A 22,487-nucleotide genomic window follows, 5' to 3' on the forward strand; every position below is an offset into this window, starting at 1 on the left:
ATCTGTAAGTTCTCGTGGATTGGTATTATATGAATAAGTACCTACTATCAATTCCAGAACCGAATTAAATGCATTATTAAATTTTTAAATGTTTGTTTTTTTCTTTACTTGAAAAGTGATGTGCTTCACGATAATCGTACCAGTCCTTGAAATGCTGTATCTCTTCTTTAAAAAAAATCTAACTTATTGTAAAAGATATACATTCTAATTAAATTTAGTTAATTTATATAGGACAGTAATGTTACTAATACATTTAACTTACTTCTGAAAAGTTTTGTCATACCTAAAGCGTTTTTATTGATATTGAACAAAACAGCTGTTTTTTGGTTGTTTTTTTTACATACTGGTTATATAGTTTTAGTTTCTATATTTAAGCATACTTTTCACCGTTAAAATACTGAAAAACACTTATTTATCTTCATTTTATCCATATCACTTTAACTTTTACCGTACTTAACAAAATATTTCATTTATGTTCTTTTTATAGTTGTTCTATAAGCTGAAAATGCTATCGTTACCAAGGGTAATTTTACTTTTGGTAGACAGTGTTTCACAGGATTTTACTATATCTGTGTTTCGCTTTCACAAGTCAATGACAGAACTGTTATAACATATATCAGATTTATTGCCCATGATTTGTATTAAACTGTTATTATAACAAACAAAATATTTTAAATAGTTTTTAGTATCCTGACAAAGACGCTTATTTAGTTCTCTATATATTTAGAAATACAGTTTCACTTTATAAGCATATAATGTTCTCTCTGTCAACCCTCTGTGTGTGATTTCATTTCTGTACAACTAAATATAATAAACGAATGACTCAGTTTTTATATTCACTAATATTTAAAATAACAACACTTACTACTGACTTCATATTCTGTTCTGCTGAATGAGACCTTTCACCATATATTTCAGAACGGCTGGTAGAGGAATTAACACTTTTACTCATAAGGAGAGAACAACGTTTCGACCTTCCTAGGTCATCTTCGGGTTAAGAAAAAGTGTTTGAACGTGACCGTTGACGAACACATGTCTTAGGGACGAGAGTATAAACGGGTACCGATTTAAACCAATATAAAGGAACACCTTTATACCTATACCAATTAATAACCTAACATCCACCTGCAACGCCCCCTACAATCCGATACTTATACTCTAGTCCCTAAGACATACCATGTAAAATACCTTGTTGGTTATAATAACTGTTTCATATAAATAATAAGTAATAAAAACTGATATATGTAGTTACATTCTCTCATTGAATTGTAAAATACTAGATGTGCTAAAATCTCACAACACATTGTCTGTATAAAGTAACAATACCCTTAGTAATGATAACATATACAGTCCATAGAAACACAAAAAAATACGTGAATATTTTGGCAAAGACAGTAAGAATTATAGTGCTATAGACAGAATTAAAATAAACTAGTAAAGTATATGATATTTAATCTTGTGGTGGTTTTCTATTAAAATTTTCCATAGTCACCTTTTTAGGGTCTTAGCAGATCCAATCAGCTCTCAGTAGCACAGCAATATGTGTTCGGATTTAGCGAACTAGAAACCGGGTTTCGATATCTAGGGTGGGCAGAGTACAGATAGCCAATTAACAGTTGTCATAATCATTAAAAACTCACTTAAAGTGTATAAATAATAATAAACTATTATTTTGTAAATAGAAAACACAAACACTCAAAATATTTTCCTTTATAAATGAAAATTTAATATTAGAGCTATTCTTTTTTATATCATCTAAACTAAGTGTAACAATTTAACGCAAATTAGCCCAATACTGAAACTACTGTACATTCATCCATCTTTTAGCACCAATGTTTCTTAATATTTGGGATCCGTAAAGCCCCACAAGACTAATACAGGATTATATTAATGTCATTTTCAAGGGAAAAATTGTAAAAACATATGCTTAAACATAAAAAAATAAAACTACAATTAGTATGTTACAACAAAAACGACCTTGTTGTTTAATATATATAAAAACCGTTAAATATGAAAATCTTTTCAGCAGTAAGTTAAATGTTTCAGAAACATTATCATCCTATTCAAACACAAGTAAATTAAAAAAACAAAAAGACTTGTTGAAACCTATGTGGTGTTCCACAAAAATATAGAAACAAGTTTGTAAAATGTACACAATTAAATGTAAGTTGAATTTTATATGCACTTCTCTAAACCAGTGGTCAATGCTAGTTGAATTCTGTATGCACTTCTCTAAACTAGTGGTCCCTGCTAGTTGAATTCTATATGCACTAGTTGAATTCTATATCTAAACTAGTGGTCCCTGCTAGTTGAATTCTATATGCACTTCTCTGAACCAGTGGTCCATGTTAGTTGAATTCTATATGCACTTCTCTAAACCAGTGGTCAATGCTAGTTGAATTCTATATGCACTTCTCTAAACTAGTGGTCCCTGCTAGTTGAATTCTATATGCACTTCTCTAAACTAGTGGTCCCTGCTAGTTGAATTCTATATGCACTTCTCTGAACCAGTGGTCCATGTTAGTTGAATTCTATATGCACTTCTCTAAACCAGTGGTCCCTGCTAGTTGAATTCTATATGCACTTCTCTAAACCAGTGGTCCATGCTAGTTGAATTCTATATGCATTTCTATAAATCAGTGGTCCCTGCTACCATTTTTCAGTTTCTTTTTGCCTAGGTATTGCATTACATTCAAAACTTAATCAAACCACTTCATTTTCAATACGTGTTAATGAAATTAACATTATAATGTACGTTATAATTTGATATTTTATGTTATCTAGTGAAATTCTCGACTTCAGAAGAATTTCAGTGTTAACCAAGTAAACTAGTAGTTTACGCAAACTGCGTATTTGACCAACTTATCATGTGGTACCAAAGTCCACGAGCTGTTTTGTCTAGGAAACAGGTATAAATTTAACAACACTTAAAGGTGTTTTGCATAACTTCTATAATATGCCTTGAGATCTGTAAGATACGTGTTATAAGTGGAAAAAGTGAACATACTCTTTAGAAAAAGATTGGGTTACACTATACAAAACCAATGGTTAATTGAGACACATATTTTCTCATGGAATAAATGTAAATGTTGTTATTATTCTTGATTGGCTATAGCATTTGTGATGGTTTCGTTCCTAAATATGCTACAGTTAGAAAGACGATAAAATTATATTTAAGTGTTATTATTATATTTTAGTTAATTGTGAATTATTTATGTTTTAAAAATCGTTTAACTTGTTGTCGCCTGCAATGAATAATCAAGATGGCATAATTTGCCTGTGCAATACGTTAGTTTAATAAGTGTCTGTGTGGACGTCACCATATAATAATAATAAAGCCCCGTGAGGACCAGTTTACATATCTGGCATAAATGATAAAAAGCAAGGAATCGGAAAAGAAAATTAAAAATAAATTATAAGTGAAAAGATAAAGACGAGAAATTACACATATTAAACAATGGGACTTTTACGAAAAGCTAAAAGTTATGTAAATATTCCCACTACTTAATTTTAAACATTTCATTGCAGTGTGTGTTGATGGAACTATGACCTCATCGTCTCTGGTGACATCATCGTTGCCCTCTGGCGACAATGTGTGGAACTATGACGTTATCATGTCTGATGTTTATAACATCATCGTCACTGGTGTCGTTATCATCTCTAGCCACATCCCCATTGCCTGAGGTCGACACATGTGCGGTGCCCTCTGGCGGCGTGCCTGGCAAGTGGGGCCGTAACTACTATGGTATATACCTGCTTCGTATAATCAAATTTGAATACTATTTAGAGTAAAATTAATATAATGTTGTTTTAATCAAAAATATAATTTGAGTTTCCTTTTGCTCTCTTATATAGCTACTTAACTTAATTATTTTCAGATACATTTGCATATTTGGTAAAAGAGAACAATGCAAAAAATGTGATAATCTGATGACATCATCCCTCAATCAAATACAATATTGAGAAGCAATTATAACTTTGAAAAACTGTGCATGTGTAACTACTCAAAGCGTTTCCATTTCAGTCATTTGACAGTAATGCACAGGAACATTTATATTTAAAAACTGTATATGAATATAAGTAAGTACATATAACATTACTGGGAAAATGACAAGATAATTTCAAAATGTTTTGTGGAAAGGAGCTTGTTAAATATTCTAATGATATAATTTTCACTCTACCGTTTTACTGGTAAAAAATAAAAGGAAAAATCTTAAAACCTCTAAGACATCAAAATGTAGTTTTAGATATACGTGACTATAGCTTTTGATATTCTCTTATTGTTGATCTTCCTACTATTGGAATATCTCAAACTTTCAACCATGGGCATTAACCATAGTTGATATATATCTCATAACACATCAAAATAATTCTTGTATCATGTTTCGGTTTCATTACAAGTAGCTTCAAGACATGTAATATTGATAACAGAGAACTGATCTAAGCAACTGTGTTGTAGAAGAAACACAGCTGAAAGTAAGAACTTTGATTCTTGAAACTACATATTTTCATCGTTTGCATTTCGAAATGGACAAACAAAATGTTAAAATAAGCAAATTTTCCCATAGTATTTATCTTTAGAGTGTGCTTTGAAGGTTAATAATAATATGATTTGTTATCTCTGGGAAGAGATTATGGAGTAATGTATTTCATATTTAATTTTCGAAAAATAATGATAAGGGAAACAATAAGCTACGACATCCATTGTTTCACCACATCTTCATATTAAGAACAATCTTAAGTCTGTAATGTATGAAGCCTGCAAGTTGATAATATACACAAAACCATAATTTCATGTTAAAGACAACCTCACTCGTAAATAATTGCCTGATTTTATCGTACTTATTAAAGACGGTTTCTCTCATACCAGCATTCCAACTTAATGATATGGAAGCATCGTGATTGAGAATGTCTCCACTTTGAGCTTTTGATATGTAGTGTAAATATTTACTTACCAGCTAGGTTTTAACACACTTTTATATAATTCAAAATGGAACTCAAAACATCACTGTCCCTACTTTGCAGTTTTGTTTCTTCTACAACACAATCATTTGGATCAGTTCTCCATTTTCAATATTTCTTAATGACAATCGCAACTGTCATACTAAAGGTGGCCCGTAAGTCCCTACCCATCCATATGTTATTATGTTATATTCAATTACGCATGTATTATAAATTTGTTTCTTTTTTCAGAGAAATATGGCCGATGTAAGCCCATTTACACTTGAAGAACATAGCGTTGCATAATATTACGCAGCGAGAATGAGGGACAGCGCACAGATACACTGGATACATAAGATATATGGATGGGTAGGGACTTACGGGCCACCCTGTATTATGTCAACCTAATGATATGAAAACAACGTTTTTTGGGTGTCTTTACTTTTAACTTCCGTGAGGTTTTCATGTTATGTAGTAGAAATATCAATTTTACTATTTCGCAAATAAGTAATAAATGTTATAAGTGAGCAAAAAACCGTATGCTGAAATATCTGCGAACAAACGTTAGATTTTTAATTTATCGTGAACATATCAGCGGCAAGAAACCACTTATTTCTTAATTTGCTGGAGCATTTTATGAATTCTATATAAGTGTAGCAGTATGCATAATAATATTTAAACCACTTTGTGGTTAGATCTAACGGATAATTAACTATAGGGCCAAAAGATTCAATAGGTAAATGCATATTCGATAGGTTTTGTGTTGAATTGAGGAGAGAGATAATAGTGTGAAATACAGTACTGTGCATAAGTGTGAGGACAAAGTCAAGAATCAGATTTCAGGCTACTTTTAAAGAACAACGGAAGGAGAATCACTGGTATGACATCAAAATTTTATCCAGCTTCATATTTAGAAACTCAGCGAGGCTGCTTGAGTTCAGCAAACAGTTAATATTCTGTGTCTACTTTTTGCTTTAATAAAATTGAAGGTAGTCCTTCAGTCTTTGTTGCAACATATTTAATCAAAGTGTTCTTTGGATTTTTACTCCAAATCTTTCTAATAAACTCCCGTAAAGTTTCCTTGGAAGTAACTTTTGATTTGTTACGTTTTTGATCTATTAATTCCCAGAACTGCTCCATTAGTTTGTTACTGGAGCTCTGTGGATGGCATTGCATCATTTGAATGAATTAGAGCTTCTTCTTTCTTAGCTAAGTGGGTCTGGCATGGCCTAGCGCGTAAGGCGTGCGACTCGTAATCTGCGGGTCGTGGGTTCGCGCCCGCGTCGCGCCAAACATGCTCGCCCTCCCAGCCGTGGGGGCGTTATAATGTGACGGTCAATCCCACTATTCGTTGGTAAAAGAGTAGCCCAAGAGTTGGCGGTGGGTGGTGATGACTAGCTGCCTTCCCTCTAGTCTTACACTGCTAAATTAGGGACGGCTAGCACAGATAGCCCTCGAATAGCTTTGTGCGAAATTCCAAAACTAACTAACTAACTAACTTAGCTAAGTAATTTCTGCATACATTAGAAGAGTGTTTTGGGTTATTATTTTCTTGGTAGTAGAATCCTTTGGTAATTATACGCAAACCACTGAGTACATCAGGACGGATCAGTATCTGATGGTAGTTGCTCTGATCCATTATTTCATCTACTTTGCAAATATACCCTGTCGCCCAAGCAAAAAAACACCCCAAAATCATCACACTGCCTCGTTCGTGTTTCGTAGTAAGTGCTCTGTACTGTGGTAGGTATCTTTTCCCGATGGACGTACAACCTTTAGGTTGAACTAAATATTTCAAACTTCGACTCATTCGTCCATAATATCCTTTTCAAATCATTAACGTTCAGTTTTGTACTTTATAGCGAATTTTAAACTCTTGAAAATGTTTGGAGATGGAAGTTAAGATTTTTAACAACTTCGTGGTCTTCGTGCTCTAGATCTGGACATTTTTATATCATTTGGCATATTGTCGTTCATATCATGCTTGAGATCAGTGGCAGTCTTCCTTTTGTACCCAAAGTTGCATAACGAAGATACTTAACACACCACTATCATTGACTTTGAACGTCCTGCCTCTTCCTTTCCTATTTTCCAATTTGTCTGTCTTGGTCTCACGGTCTAGGGTGTACTTGACAGTGTTTGGAGAGCATTTCAAGTCTGCACCAATTTATCAGAGAGTCGAACCACCATTACGTAAAGCTTTCATGTGAATTCTCTACTGTACTGACAATTCTTTACGCTTTTCTTTATGAATCTGCATGATAACAAAATATATAATGTTAAACACTGTTTTTTTATCAAGGTTTATTTGATTACTATTATCAAAATTATTTCTTCTAACATATGCTGATACTATTTGCTAGCTTCTTGCTAGCTACTTTCTGTATAGTTAATATAGTGCATGGAACACCATGATAGTTATTTCAGACTCTAAGTTTTATTAGTATTTTCATTCAAGTAGAATCTTTATGGCATGTCTTTGGTTCGAGTATATGGGAATTTTAAAGAATGATAAGTATTCTCACCCTGGCTCATTCAGTTGTCAACAGGAATCATTGAAGCATTATATTAGTGTTAAAATTTACATTCTATAACGGCATGGAAGTATTAACCCAATAAACTGGAAAGAATGGCAAAATATTCTCTTGTCATAACACTTTTGTACAGTACTGTAAAACATAAAATCATCAGAAACAAGAATAAAGCATAACAAATTTGAATTAAAAGACAACAATCTAAATCAAATGAAATTGCATCTCGAAACTTAAAACTGTTTACTAAATAGAATTTAGCTAGGTAAACACACTTTTTATTGCACACTAGCGTAGTAACTGGTCTTACTTAAGTGAAAATGACTTTACATATCCTTAGTTATTTTGATTAAAACAACCATATTAATCGTTATTTTTCACAAAAAAATTCAAAATTATTTCCCTACCTAAATAAATATTTTGATTAAAGTCAATAAAAATAAGTGTTAAAAAATAAGAATTTACTAAAGCTGTTTTAATCACAGAAAAACTAGTTACCTTGTTTTTGATTTTTGCATGTGCTTTGCATGATATTTCAAATTTCCAAAACAACATTATCTGGTCCTAATTTCTATTGTAGGGTTAGACGTCGTTTGAAATGTATTCTGACTTAATTATTGTTACACATAATTAATAATTCATTTATTCTGTTCTCTTTGCAGCACGTTTTTACATAGTTACCATATAGCTGGTCCTTGTGAGTACATTCATAGAGAGTAAAAAATATGGCTGAAGCAAACGTATTTAAATAAAGAAATATGGGTGCATAGTTTGGAGAAACTACTAGCTATTTTCAATTATGGAGAGTTAGAATGTATTAATACATGTGTAGAATAAAGAAATAGGAAAAACAAGTACAAATGAAAGTTCCAAGAAGTTTTTAAAATCATTTTAAAACATACATGATCATAGATTTCTAACACATACATGATCACAGATAGAACGATTATGCACAATCTTCATAAAAGAATGTAAATAATATGCCGTCTTCATCTAAAAAAAATCCGATTTTTTCAATTTGAGAACAAGTTATCATCAATTTTGTTATAAATGACAATATTGGTCACTTTGGCCTCAAAACGGCTTCTGAGACCATGGCTAGTCATGTTACTTCCCGCACAAAACTGTATCGAGTTTGGAGTATACAGCATATATATAGCATAGGCAACAGACCCACACAGAGAGTGAGATATTCGTGCTTATATATGTATATATATTAGATACAAAAGAAACATTATCCATTATCATTAACACAGACAACTATTCATATATTAATGTGAAATACATATTAAATTTGTAAAAAAAATAAACTTTAGTTACAGGTTTCATTTTCACATTTTTCTTTCATGTTGTTATGACGTTAAGTCTCCCCAGATACGTCATGAAACAATACTTTTATGAAAACAGTAAGTTGTTGTTGTTGTTTTAAATTAAGCACGAAGCTACTCAATGGGTTATCTGTGCTCTGCCCACCACGGTCAATGAAACCCGATTTTTAGCGTTGTAAATCCGTAGGCATACCGCTGAGCCAATGGGGGGCGAAAACAGTAAGTTAATAACCTTGCGTTCAATCAGACAAAATAAACGTTTACTGTTTAGCATTTAAACTATTATAGATAGAATATAATTAGTTTTAACAAATATAGAAAAATGTTTGTTACTGTTTTTAGAATTAAGCACAAAGCTACACGCTGGGCTTTCAATGTTCTGCTCACCACAGGTACCGAAACCTAGTTTCTTGGGAAGGGAGTCCACAAACATACCGCTGTACCAGTGGGAGGTTCAGAAAAAATACATTAACACTCAGATTTGTTTCTCGTTGGAAAGAAATAAAATCAAAAACTCACCTTGAAAGAAAAAAGAACCAATCATTTAATAATAAGATGACCCTTCATAGACACTTTATTTTTCAGTTTTAATACAATACATGAATGATAGTATGATGAATAGAATAGGATAATAATAATTTAAGTCACTATCTGAACACCAAATCAAGAAAAGTTTGGCGAAAGTTTACAATTTCTAACCTTATCAATTGTATAGTTTAGTATAAGTTAATTCTGCTCTCAACACTTGATACACCCTTGTTCAGTCTTACAAAACTACCGGATTAAATCACTGCAGCTTTTGGTTAACCCCTTAGCTTTTCATTGTATCTCGTTTATGTTCTATTTCAACCTCTCTGCTATGAAAACAACTGACTTCAGTTTTAGAAGACAAGCAGTAGAATAACGTATTCTTCTTTTTTTAAATGTTATATGAAGGAAAAGTAAAACATTATTCTTTAGTTTTACCAATACCTAGGCAGTAGTCTGCTGGCAAGAATGTGTGGTAGTAATATTTGAATATTTTATGAATTAGTCAGCAGCACTTGAGGTGTTTATGTCAGTTTTCATTAGTGCAGTTTTAAGTTCTGAAATTTTCAACAAATTTTCAAGAGATAAATTTAAGCCATTTACGAGGAACCACACTCCCAATATCACTGCAAACTTATCTTCTCTAAAGGTCACTTCCATTGTATTTATATATTTCGTATTTGTAAATATAGGATAGTAACAAGTTAATTCAGAAATTTGACAGGATTCAGGAACATCTTTTATGGTCTTTAAGCTATCCATCAAATTTTTAACCACAGCGCAAAGCATTAAAAGCAGGTATATCGAATGTTAAAAAAGATTGCAAGGTGACGTGACGTACAATACAAGAAATGTATTTAACCTTTCCAACGCTGTTAAAATTGGCTAACATAGAAGCATTTGAGATCACGTGAAATCTCTTTTTAATTGTTTTAAATTCCTTTAAATGGCAATAATGGTTACGTCTGGCACAGAGGAACATGATGTACAGAAGTAAGGTTTGCTGCAATGACAATAAACTTATTTGATAACAATGGAAGGTATGTAACTGGTTCTCTAAGATTTCTAGATATGTCTTTAGTAAGAAGTTCTATAATACTAATATCTATCCCACGGAAGAATACTCGAGCTGAGATGAATGACTGAGTGTGGTTTAAACTGTCGAAGAACCCAGGAAGATCTAATCTTTTTTAGAACCCATGATAATACAAATTTACGATTGTTTTTTCATATATTTCATAGATAACTAGAACTGTCCATTGTCCTAGTTGTTGTACTATTATTAGAATTGTCGAGAGTTATGTTATCAGATTGTTCAATGGTGTATTATTCTTTATAAGTATACTTAAATTGATGCTAATATCAATGGGACTAGAAGTTTCGAGTTCAAGGGTATGCTGACTATGACGCCTCTATATTTTCATTCTTTTTTTAATTAACAGCTGTGAAACTGTAACACACTCCTGAATTATACTCTCATTTCCTCTCACACTTGGTCTATAAAGTTTTACAGATGTAAGTTTCAAAGTTGCCTTGGGAATTGGAATAGAGCACACTGCAATTCAAAAGATTAGTCTTCGAAAATTTCTTCATTATGTACCTTGACGACTTTAGTAAACAGCAAAGCTTCAGATTTGTGGTCACATGCCTTCAAAATACACGAATGTATGAATGATGGTCTTACACCTGCAGTCTCATGTCAGCAAATTCATCACGTAATTTCTCCTTAAACTTCATTTTGTTATACAGATCATTTATTAAGTCTTTTGAACGACTTTGATACAGATGATGAAGCTCAGTAAACGTAAAATGACAAGCAATCATCCTCACAGAGAACTGTGTATAACACACGAATTTACACAAATTTCTAGATTTACTTCTTTCATCTGTATCTATGGCAGAAGATTTTGGGATTGTGCATTACAAAGATAGTGGTTGATATACCTTATAAGACATTGAAAATAACTATTGAGCATGAATATCTCTTAACTTCTCTTTGGAATATTTGGAAGATGTTTTCTGTTATGCATAACTCTAGTTGTTTTCTTCTGTAATTGATCATCCTTTAGTTTTAAAAAGTGGCTTATTTACAACAATGGCTACCTAGAACTCTACAAAAGATACGTTATTCATTGAGAGTTGATGCATGTTGAAGTTTTCCATATCTGCAATTCAAAATTTTATTTTAATACTCAAGATTATTTTTAGTATTACAGACTTCTTGTATTCACGTTTAGCATTATTAAAAGTTTAGTGGAAAGAACGGTACTAAGGGCCCTTTTCCAATAATGTACTATTTACCATCTTCATTTATGAAATCCACATCAATGCGCAAGCCATCAAGTTCTTAGAATGAATAAAAATCCAGACAGTCTTTTCTCGGATCACGATATCTACTTGAATCTGAACAGAACTTATAACTTTATCTGAATATTCTAGGCAGATCTCTCATTAACTTCAATCTGTAGTAACATATTATACCTGACAATATTTTCCTCTCTTATGAAACGATCTTTTTGAAACTGACAATAATGCTACAAGTGTATAGTCAGCCATAGCAGCATTGTTTACATAGCAGTTCTCTCAACTGAATTGAATTTTCAAATTGTAGAGAAAGTCATACAGAATAAAATTTAAATAAATAATAATAATAATCTCTCGAGTGCATACGCTCCTGATTTACTGACGTATTTTTGTTAATTTTGGCAGTCATTTTGAAAAATACGACACCATGATCATCTCCAAATGGTGTATAAATATCATGATATAATGAATGACTTTTTAAACACATAATATAAGAATTGACACCAAGTATGCCATATAATTTGTATAAAATTACGTATTTCTCTATTTCTAAAATAATGACAGTCATTTTCAAATCACTACGTTATAATGGCTCCAGGCGATCAAAATGATTGAAAAAAATCGTTTTCGATTTCAGACCACCACATTTTTTTCGCTCCTACAAAATAACGTACTTTACCCAGCATGTCTTAATCAATCTCATTTTTTATCTTAACCATTCTCACCGATATGGTTTAGAAAAGAAACTGATATTAGATATTATAAACAGAGAAAGCATGAAAATGTTCTTATTTACTGTTTACTTTATAGGTGTTATATGTCTGAGTTTAGCGTAAATAATTTAAAAAAAAATATTGTCCTGACTAAATAATTAATCTTTTGTTCTGATTGCAGCTTCCAAATTTGGTTATCTCCATATCTTCGAGGGTTAAAACTAAAGAGAACAGAAAAAAAACTGAGAAATTTGCAAAACACTTCTCAAGTAAATCTAATGTCACAACTATAGTAATCTTAATTAAAATTATGTATCCAACTAGTTGCTGTATCTTGCAAATACAGATATTTGTATATTCGAGACGTTAATATTGTTCACAGTGAAGACTACCCACACTACCCACTAAGAGACTGACTATAATTCTTACAGAGCATATACAGCTTGAAGTGTGGAGAAAAAAATTATAGTGTTCCATAAATTCGAATTCAACTCCGAAATCCAGAGCTTCACCATGGAGTGAACTCACGTTCCATACCTCCTTAACTTTCCACTGTTAAACTGTAATCTATTTAAAATGATCCAACACAACTTCTACTACCTACTCCTATAGCTATAATGAGGATGGAATGATTCTGTAGCTAAACATGGAGACACAAGATGAGTACAAAGATACCAAGAAACGAACATTATGAGCATACATTTATAATCCAGAAAAACTTAATGCATTTAAATAATAGTATTCACTTAATGCACTTATGAGAGTAATAGTAGAATAATAAAACAAAAGCGGTTTGAAGTAGAACAAGTTGGAATAAATGAAACTCAATTTACAAATAACAAGGCAAAAATGTACAGCTAAAACGAAAGTATCATAACAAATAGAAGTGAGGTATGCTAGTTAAAACACAACACAAGAGAAATTTCTAAGCCTGAGTGAAGTGAAAGTTACAAAGTATTTACAAGAAACTTAACTATAAGTTCCTAGCTTTAAAATTCAGCTCAGGAGACTCAGCAGTCACACTAGCTTTTACCTGATTCAAACATTTATTTAGAGAGTAAAGATATAAAAGGATGAATACTGCACCACAAATAACCAAGGTGTAATCTATAAGTTGCGTAGTTATTGTTATAACATCAGGAGTATTTCGAGGCGATCTGTTTGTTTGTTTGTTTTTTGAATTACGCACAAAGTTACTCGAGGGCTATCTGTGCTAGCCGTCCCTAATTTAGTAGTGTAAGACTAGAGGGAAGGCAGCTAGTCATCACCACCCACTGCCAACTCTTGGGCTACTCTTTTATCACCGAATAGTGGGATTGATTGTACACATTATAACGCCCCCACGGCTGAAAGGGCGAGCATGTTTGGCGCGACGGGAATTCGAACCTGAAACCTTCAGATTACGAGTCGCACGCCTTAAAACGCTTGGCCATGCCGGGCCTCGAGGCGATCTATTAAGCTGATGGGTTAAATCGTTTTATCTTGAGAAAGAAGAGTAAAAACAATTGGTTGAGTGTATTGGATTGTTAAATGAATTAATAATGAAATAAGTAGTTGTTTTGTTTTAACATATAAGGCATGTTTACATGTTATAAACGTTATCAGTTCTGTACATTAGTGGACACTATATACTAGTGGATTTATAAAGATTTGTTTGTGAAAATAGTCACGGTTTCGATTTATCAAAAAATGAGGAAACCACTCTTGCGTAAGAATTTCTTCTTATAGTCCACGTCTTCTGTGTAAAAACGTGTACATTTTACATGAGGTTTTATAAACACTGCTAATTCACACGTTCATTACGTTTTCCATAATCAGAGTTGGTGTATAAGTTGTGCAATAAAGAGGAACAAGCCAGCTTTTTCATGACAAATTTTACACTCAGAGTTACTATATAATTAGGAGTTAATATAGTTGAAAATACAAGTTTATAATCTTCCATAAGTTAATGTTTGTTATAAAGCACAAACCTTTATAAAAAGCTGTCTGTGATCTACTCACTACGGGTATCAAAACTAAATTTTTAGTAATATAAGTCCACATACATATCACTGTGCCACTGGTGGGCTTGCTGGTGTTCACAAATTATTGATTACTATTGTATTTATTGTTTATATAATTAAAATATGAACTACGTGATCAGGATCCTTGAATATTGTGATGTTGTTTTTCATTGATACAATAAAAAATATTGACGAAATATGATTATGTAGGAATAGACCTTGTGTGGTATTTGAAGGAATTATGAAATTAATCAGCAGTTTAAAAGCTTTATATCTAGTACACCTCTAATTTCATATACTACTATCAGTACCCTGTGGTGAAACCAACATTAAAATTATTATTTGTTGTTGTTTTCTTTCAGCCACGCCACCATCTGCCAGAATTCATCCTATTAGAGTGAGAACCAAACTGAACACACAGCTCAAGTTACAGTGTAAAGTTAAAGGGAATCCATGGCCGAAAGTGCAGTGGTATAAAAATAAAAAACTAATCAAAGAAAACAAAAGGATTCAAATACAAACAAAAAGGTATCAAATTAAGCTATCATATTTTCATTTTAACTAACTCAAAATTAAATTGAAATGGTAATTAGTTTAACTTTACTTTAACATTTAAATCTGGTAATTGTGGTGGCAAAATTTGGTATCCAAAATGTTTTTCATATTCTTTGAACCAATCTTTACAAGTTCAGCAACATATTTTACACACTATCTTTCTGAAGCAGATCAGCTTCATTTGAAAATAAAAGGCTCATAGTAAGGTGAACATTGGCCTAAAATAAGGTTTAACTAATCGTTTCCTGTTACTTTATTTCTCAGGCTCTAAGCTTTTCAGTATAAAGGTGCCTACACTGTAATAAAGTTCCACCATGCTTAACAAATGGACAAGAAATTCAAGGTAGTGAGCTTATTTTGGTTTTCATCACCTGTAAGATAGAATATGATTCGTCTGATTATACAACATCCTGTCATTGATCTGCCTATCTATTTATGATGTAATTGGAGGTTTCTTAATAGTAACCCATCTTGGTTTGTCCGTTTTCTCTCCTTTCGATAGAGATTGGATATTATAGTGTAACACTAAGTTCTGAGCATACTTTTTACTCTGTTATACTCGTGTTTGTTGTGTTTTTACAATTTATTGTTTATTCGATAGCTATACTGATACCATTTTTGGTACAGGTCCTTGTTCGTATTTCTGAGGATATATTAGGCGTTTACATACGAGATTAAGCCTCTTTCGAAATCTAGCAAACTGTTTAACTTAAGATTTTTGTAACGTTTCTCTGGAAAAATATTAACACATTATTCTTATACCAATAGATTAAATGACATATAATGACACTTAAAATAGCACATGACTACTTTTCCTATTTCAGAGACATGAAAACTTCAAGTTGAAAATCAATAACTTCCATTATTTTGCCAAAATCTTTTACAGTAATAGAAATAATTACGGAAATTACAAGTGAACTATATATAAATGAGGAGGTAATACTACCGCCTCATAGTGTGAAATGAAGTACATTGTTGTACAGCCACGTGTTCATATATTTCACTATTACTGGTTGTCATCCAACTAATTAAAGTGTATAACGTTAGTATGAAATTTATGAAAGTGCAAACAGCCATGCTATGCCTGTTAGTAGTAACGTAAAACAGACTTAACTGCTTCTAGGACTGAAACACCATTGACAAACATATAAAAATCAAAGATGTGGCATGTCAAGAATACTCTGTAACAAACATTGCGACAGGACTCCATGTTTCAGTGGGTGTTGTATGCAAGACAAGCTTCCTGAAAATGGCATTGTTAACACTTCACAGATTGAATATTTATGAAATTTTATTGTCATCCAGGACAACAGAACAAGCAGTGACTCTGAACTTACTATGATACCTTATTATGAATATAAATACTGATAGCAAATTAATCCTATGCCAAGGTCGCCATTTTAAAAACCTCTTTGTATATGTTTATTGAGTTGCTTTCAAAATTTAATGAAATCATTTTAATATGAATGTATTTTAATTAAATTACTATTATAAAATACGTTATAACTTGAAGTTTCATATTACTTAAGCTTTATTTCTTCATTTTGAAAAGAAACATTTAAAGCAGCATTTAAAACTGAAGGTTTTACTATTACGTGCTCCGCTTGGGGTAACAAGAGCTATTATATATGATAATGTGAAAATAGAAGAAAGACTGTCCGCATACAAGGTCAAACTGAAGCTCCACCTGTCTTTATTAACGTATGGAAGATCTTCAAGAATTTCTCGATGCCTGTTTTACATTCTAATATTTCTAAGATAACCCTTTTTCTATACAATCCCTAATGTCAAGAATAGTTTCAATGAACAGTGGAAGGAGTTGTTTCAGGCTCTTAGTCTCTGTTGGTTATGAACACGAGGAAACCTACACGAGGGCTATCTGTGCTAGCCGTCCCTAATTTAGCAATTTAAGGCTAAAGGGAAGGCAGCTAGTCATCACCGCCCATTTCCAACTCTTAAACCGCTCTTTTACGAACGGATAGTAGAATTCATGGGCGCATTATAATATCCTCACGGCTGAAAGGCCGAGCATGTTTGTCCAATCTCTAAGCATTATGTGGATTTTCAGTTAATGGCATACCAGCTCTTTTCCAAAATCTTTTGCTAAATTTTACTTGAATTTGAGCATTATCCTTTTGAGTATACAATACCTCTTATAGTAAACATGCTCTATAATTTGAGAATCCAGTATGCATACATCTAAGAGATTAAAGAAAAAACATTCTTTTACTATTTTACCAACTTTCTACCAGAATTGTACAGCATCATAATTTAGTCATCTCTATTTAAGCTAGTGCCCTTTATATAATCAATGAGTGCTGGAGAACATGAAATATCAACTGCAGCTCCATCATTTTTATGGCATTTTACCAAATCATTTGGTTGTGATCAGTGTAGATGTGTTGAGTGAATATTATTTAGCAGATAAACTAAAAGTTTGTCGTACCACATGCATACAACTTTATTTTCCTTTGTAAACCACCAGAATAAATCTTGTTCAAAACGTCAACACTGAGTCACTGCTAAATACAGTGATTGTAGAACATCTCCTGTACGTTTACAAATGTTCCTACACTCTACCTTCAGATATGTCAGCTAATACCGCAGATGTATATATATATATATCTGTGTACGTCTGTGGGGGGGGAGGGTAAAGTCGCCTATAACAACGTACTTCACTAAATCTCCAACTCAAAACTGACTGCCAGTGCACATTTGAAAGAAGCTTACATAACCTGCCTTTCTTTCAGGAAGCACTTAGCTCTTAAACCCACATTATCAGATTTCCGTCTTCATGCTTTGTTTTATTTCCAATTTCCCCTTTTCACGACTTGAACGGTCACCATAATTGTTAGTTTCGTCCACAATAAACTGATAAACGTTATCTTTGAAAAAGAGTTTGAAATAGCCAATATCATTCATTTTGACGATTTGATCATCACTAAAGTTGGACTACAGTTAGTTTTACTAATCTATTCAGAATGTGTTGCATGGCATCACATTTGTTTTGCCATTGTAGGTTTGTTGAATCCCTGTTAGGCTGAACGGGTTATATATATACACCGCTTAAAATACCTGAGCTAAAACAAAATAACGACCGACATGCAGAGAAGACAAATAAGGTTAAAATATCAAACTACAGTGAGAATGGTAAAATTCATCTTAGTAGAGAAGTTTTGCTAAGGATGTAAGATTCATTTCCCGCAGACTTAATCTATCGTCTCAAGTCTCACATATTAAAAAAAATATATGTAACATAAAGTTTGAAAAATATAATGCTTGTTTGGCCTGTTGGTTAGTTTTTATGTAAAGCTGCATTAGGCTAAGTGGTTTGTTCATTGTTAGGAATCGAAGCCCAGATTTTATCATTCTAAGTCCGTAAACTCACCACTTTCCCACCAGAAGCCCATAATATCCAACATTTTATATTACTATTTGGTCCGCCATGGCTAGATGGTTAAGGCACTCGACTCCTAATCTAAATGTGGCGTGTTCGAATCCCCGTCGCATCAAACATGCTGGCCCTTTCAGCCATGGGGACTTATAATTGCGACCTTGGTAAAAGGGTAGCCCAAGGGTTGGCGGTGGGTGGTGATGAATACCTGCCTTCCCTCTAGTCTTACAATGCAAAATTAAGAACGGGTAGCGCAGATAGCCCTCGAGTATCTTTGCGTGAAATTCATAACAAACCAAACCATATTATTATTCTTTATCTGCTGCCAGTTCTGGAAAGTTAATCAATTTTAATAAAACATAAAACCAATGAACATATCGTACATAGAAATCAGAGTTTCCGTCCAGTTCATAAAATAATTTTTATGTGATCTATGAATATGTCACAAAGAAGAGAGTATAACAGATTGGCCATATTTAAGCCATTATTTTACTGAAAAAAAAAGACGCACACTCTTATTAGATATATTAAGCTATTATCTGGCAGTAAACCGAGAAAAATTAATCTTATCGTATATGTAATTTCTGTAGGTCTTCATCAATTAGCAATTTCATAGCATAATAAAATAACGTTTTCGAACAACTGTTTCACCCACTAACTTAAACTAAAACTATTATTGATAAATTAAAAAGAAATACTACAACCATCCCTTATCATTTATTCACTAATCGAGCTTTTTCTTAAACTCAATTAAATTTACTACGTTCACAGCATCCGAAGGCAACCCGTTCCAAAGACCATCCACCCTGTTAGAAAAATAAAACTTTTTTTAGTTGAAGATAAGCTCTTATCCTACCATAATTTATACTTGTGTTCCCTAATTATACTATTCTCACTATTAAATATGAAAAAGATGATTCATCGACACATCAAATCCATTTGCAATCTTAAACACCTCAATCATATCCCTTCTAACTCTTCTTTTTTAAGAGAAAACAAATTGAGAAATTTCAACCTCTCCTCCTATGACAGTCCCACCATCCAAAACATCATTTTGTGAACCCTTTCTCAAAATTCAATGTATTTGCTAAGATAAGAAGCCGAAAAATAAACACAATATTTCAAATGTGACCTAACCATCAATCTTTTAAGAAAATTATATTCTATTTGGAGTTGTATTCAATATTTCTGTAGAAACAACCCAAAATCCTATTTGCTCTATCACTAGTAACGGCACATTGTTTGGATTGCTTTAGAAACCTATCAACTATTGTGCCAAAATCCCTTTACTTCGTTATACTGTTTGGGCTATATTCATCCAAATTACACTTAAAACTCAAATTATGATTACACACACGCATAATCTTGTATTTGTTATAATTAAACTTCATTTGTCATTTGTTTGTTTAACTCACTAAGTGATTTATTAACCATTCTTTCATTATGTCATTGATGTAAATCGAAAATGCAAAGGTTGTATGACTGATCTCTGAAAGTATCACACTTGGTATATTAATTGAGTTTAACTGTACTCCATTTGTAATAACCCTCTGCTTTCTTCCATCCAGCCACTCTTCTATCTAACTTGCTAACTTATCCCCCATATATGTATATATATTTTTACAAGCCTTTTAAGTGGCACCTTGTCGAATACTTTCTGAAGATCTAGATGCAACAATTTTACACTCTTACCCAAGGCTACATAAGTAGCCTTTTCAAAGAAAGTTAAAAGATTTGTGAGGTAAGATTTTTCCCAAGGAAAACCATATTGACTATCTAATAAAAGTCTGTGATTTGTTAAAAGACTTTGCAAAGCATCTTTTACATAACTGATGTAAGACTGATAGGTCTATAATTTCTAGGACAATTTTTATCACCTCTCTTGAAAAGAAGAGTCCTCTTCTAATCTTCTGTTACCTGCTCACTATTCAAGTAGTGACAACAAATTGCAGTAATCGACTTTTATATCCAATCTTTAACCCCCTTCAAAACTCTTGTGAAAATATTATCTGGGCCAGGAACTTTATGGTTCTTTAAATTTTCCCAGTTTTCTTAACTAACTCCTACTTAATGCACGCATCTAGTTTGACATTGTTTCCATCTATCTACAATTCAATATTTAGGATGCTGCTGAAATACCCCTTAGTAATAACTGAAGAAGACGCAAAACTTTGTGAGGTTAAGAAATTAGAATTAAGTGAAAGAAAAGTTTACGAAAGCGTAAAGAGAGTCGAAATTAAGCGATATTATGTCTGTTATCGAAATACAATGAAAAATCATGTTCATATCATGAACGAAAACTTTGTTGTCTGAAAGTAGAGTCACAGTATTATAGTTTATCAGATTTATATTTTTATAATTAAACTGTATTGATGAACAAAGATCAGAACAATTTTAGCATAATCTTAATTAAAATTTATTGAACAAAATTTAATCTAGACTAATCTTTACTTGGATTATCGTCATGTAATTATTTCTGATTAAATAATACGTTACAGGAAAAGTTCTGTAATAACTGTAAAACGAGTTAAGCGACGGGATGGTGGACGATACGAATGCCGAGCGAGCAACATCTTGGCGCCAATTAGTACTAGTAAGGTTAAAGTAGTAGTTACTGGATCAAGAAAACCAACTAAATCATCTGAACATAGCACTGGTAAGTAAGTATGCATTATTATGACATCCTAAAGAAGTGAGGGTTTAATTCTGAATACAGGTCCTGATGACATTAAAACTACTGACACCTGAACACACATCGTAATCCATGGCTAAGATCTAGAATTTTTGTCTTGCTGTACAAAATGTGTTGCTCTGCTTCAACACGGTTTTTAGGTTTTTTAAATAAAAGATTAGACTAACTTGGATCATTGTAAATATAGTTTTCTTATTGTATATTAACTGTTGCATTTGTTTGTTTGTAATTACGCTAAAGCTACGCAATAAACTATCTGTGCTCTGCCCACAACGGGTATCGAAATCCGCTTTCTACCATTCTACTTCCGAAGACGTACCGCTGTGCCACTGGGGGGCTAATTGTTGGTGTTTTTCATACTCAGCTTTATACAAGATCTAAATACTAAATGGCTAAAATACAAATAAGAATAATAATAACAAATTAATGATTTTTTTCGCGGTTTTTCACTTAATTCGAGGTTTGCCATGAATTGATGGTTAGGGCGTTCGACTTGCAATCTGAGGACCGCAGGTTGAAGTCCTGCAGAATTAGAGCCGGTTAGAGCAGACAGTCTTTGAGAGCTCTGCGTGAAATTTAAAACTAACCGAACCCAAACGAACTTACTTATTACAAAATGCAACCCAGCAATGAATGAGTGAAATTTTAACACACCTTGTGTCAAAAGATGTAATAGTTGGATTAAAATGGCTGTGAAGTTGAAAAGTGAAATGCATAGATAGGAATTTGATTATATTTCGTAAATATAAATGTTTTTGTTTTAAAATGTCAGTTTTATATTGAAACACGAAATTTTAAATAATTGTTATAGAATCTACATCTTGGCACTTCAAAAGATCACCGTGTAATGTTCAGTCCTTCTGTTTAAATGGTGGAACGTGCACGATGATTGAGTCTCTACAGGAGCGGGTGTGTGAGTAAGTTTTGTTTCTTGTCTTTATGAATAAGTTCTTCATTATGAGTATACGTCAATTTGCTGATTGTTTTTAAACTTCATTGACCGCTTGTAAAATTGAAATGGAATAAAATATTATTCAAAATTTGTTATCTTTTCGAAAAGTATTTTAAAGCGTTGGATAGAGAGCAGTAAAATCACCATTCTTGAAAACAAACAAAATGAAAAGACGATAAACTTTCTGGATATATCTTCCTAACGTTTCAAATTTACGCTTTTACCATACGCGGTTGCACTAAGTCTAACGCAATTGCATTCGAACTGTTGATAGGATAAAAAAACCCTAAAAATCAAAGCCCCTAAATCAGTGGTAAGGGGTAAGGCTTACAACGCTAAAATCCAAGGTTCGGTACCTGTACTGGGTACAGCGCAGATATTCCATTGTGTAGTTTTACGTTTAAACATACAACGTAAATAAATCATATAAGTATTTAAAGCAATAACAAAGTATATCTAATAATAAAAAAATCAATCGAAACTTTACTACATGATGTAAATTAATAAAGCAAATATGGCGTCTGAAATAAAATATTATTTATGTTT

The 22,487-nt window shown here is 32.5% G+C and overlaps 1 protein-coding gene across 7 annotated transcripts in view; it reads left to right on the forward strand.

Moving 5' to 3' along the window:
• LOC143235562 (protein vein-like) overlaps positions 1 to 22,487 on the forward strand; it is an 84,308-nt gene that overhangs the window by 55,217 nt on the left and 6,604 nt on the right. The window contains exons 2-5 of one of the 7 annotated variants that reach the window (XM_076473809.1): positions 3,529 to 3,745; positions 14,711 to 14,876; positions 20,796 to 20,953; positions 21,801 to 21,906. In XM_076473809.1, the coding sequence (XP_076329924.1) occupies positions 3,592 to 3,745; positions 14,711 to 14,876; positions 20,796 to 20,953; positions 21,801 to 21,906 (584 nt within the window). In that variant the 5' untranslated portion in view covers positions 3,529 to 3,591. Of the gene's footprint in view, positions 1 to 3,528; positions 3,746 to 14,710; positions 14,877 to 20,795; positions 20,958 to 21,800; positions 21,907 to 22,487 lie in introns of all 7 variants that reach the window. The other 6 variants (XR_013019290.1, XR_013019291.1, XM_076473806.1 and 3 more) reach the window with 6 other exon arrangements.

The sequence above is a fragment of the Tachypleus tridentatus genome, chromosome 12, assembly GCF_004210375.1.
Source record: "Tachypleus tridentatus isolate NWPU-2018 chromosome 12, ASM421037v1, whole genome shotgun sequence".
NCBI classification, from domain to species: Eukaryota; Metazoa; Arthropoda; class Merostomata; order Xiphosura; family Limulidae; genus Tachypleus; species Tachypleus tridentatus.